Raw genomic sequence first — 957 nt, forward strand, 5'->3', positions numbered from 1 at the left:
ATATATATATATATATATATATATATATATATATATATATATATAGATATATGATAAGCAATTACGAAATTCCTGTTGACTGAGAATAAACTGGAAATATGACATAATTAGAACAATTTCACAACATATTAAAACACCAATTCTAATTCGGAGTATTTCAAAAAGCATTAATAAACTCCAACAGAGTCGGACCCCGCCAGAAAAATAATATATATATATCATAACTAATATTTTCACGTGTGTATACACAGACATCGCAAAAGTAGATAGCATCATTTTTGAAAGATTTGTTTGTAGATTCAAAATAATGTAATTTGATTCATTGAAATACTTAATCTAGTGTTTGGTAGACAAACCTTGTGCATAAAAACATTAACTTTTCAAAGCACAAAGTTAAGTGTCCACACAAATAAAAAGGGACAATGTGGGGTGTCTATTGACTTTTGGGATGTCTGTGTGGATATATGTGATTTATATATAGGGTATAGAATATCTGTAGTTGATATAATGTTCACGGTATGGAGGGAAAACAGAACATACCTGCTTAATAAAGACATAATGCCAAAAAAAAAAGGCTTCAACAAAGAGGTGATGTCACCATGTCTTCTTGCAGCAACTAAAAGTACGGAAGCCCAAACGGATCACATTAAATGAGGCATCGTAATTATTAAATTTATCCAAATGATTGAGCGATAAAAATGACTAGAATATAGTCAAAACTGAGTGAAAAGGAACTGGAAAGGAATTTTGTTTTTCTTTTAATGATTTAATACGTAAACAAAAGTGTTAGTAAACGCCCAAATATCACTTTAACTATAAATGCTCCGTGTAAGAATGGATGATCAAGGGAGCTAATCCTTGTATTGTCTATTACAGCGCCCTCAGGTGAGTCAATTGTCAACTTTTATATTTTAGCTTGATTCAATCATTGGACTGCGGCCCGGCAGGGATACCACG

At 31.6% G+C, this 957-nt stretch overlaps 1 protein-coding gene across 1 annotated transcript in view; it reads right to left on the reverse strand.

Annotated features, from left to right (window-relative positions):
* The window catches only part of LOC106874144 (KAT8 regulatory NSL complex subunit 3), a 26,193-nt gene extending 25,333 nt beyond the window's left edge, over positions 1-860 (reverse strand). Inside the window, exon 1 of the mRNA XM_014921801.2 lies at positions 541-860. Within this exon, the coding sequence (XP_014777287.1) occupies positions 541-557 (17 nt within the window). The 5' untranslated portion in view covers positions 558-860. The remainder of the gene's footprint in view (positions 1-540) is intronic.
* Between the last annotated feature and the right edge of the window lie 97 nt (positions 861-957).

The sequence above is a fragment of the Octopus bimaculoides genome, chromosome 21, assembly GCF_001194135.2.
Source record: "Octopus bimaculoides isolate UCB-OBI-ISO-001 chromosome 21, ASM119413v2, whole genome shotgun sequence".
In the NCBI taxonomy this organism is placed as follows: domain Eukaryota; kingdom Metazoa; phylum Mollusca; class Cephalopoda; order Octopoda; family Octopodidae; genus Octopus; species Octopus bimaculoides.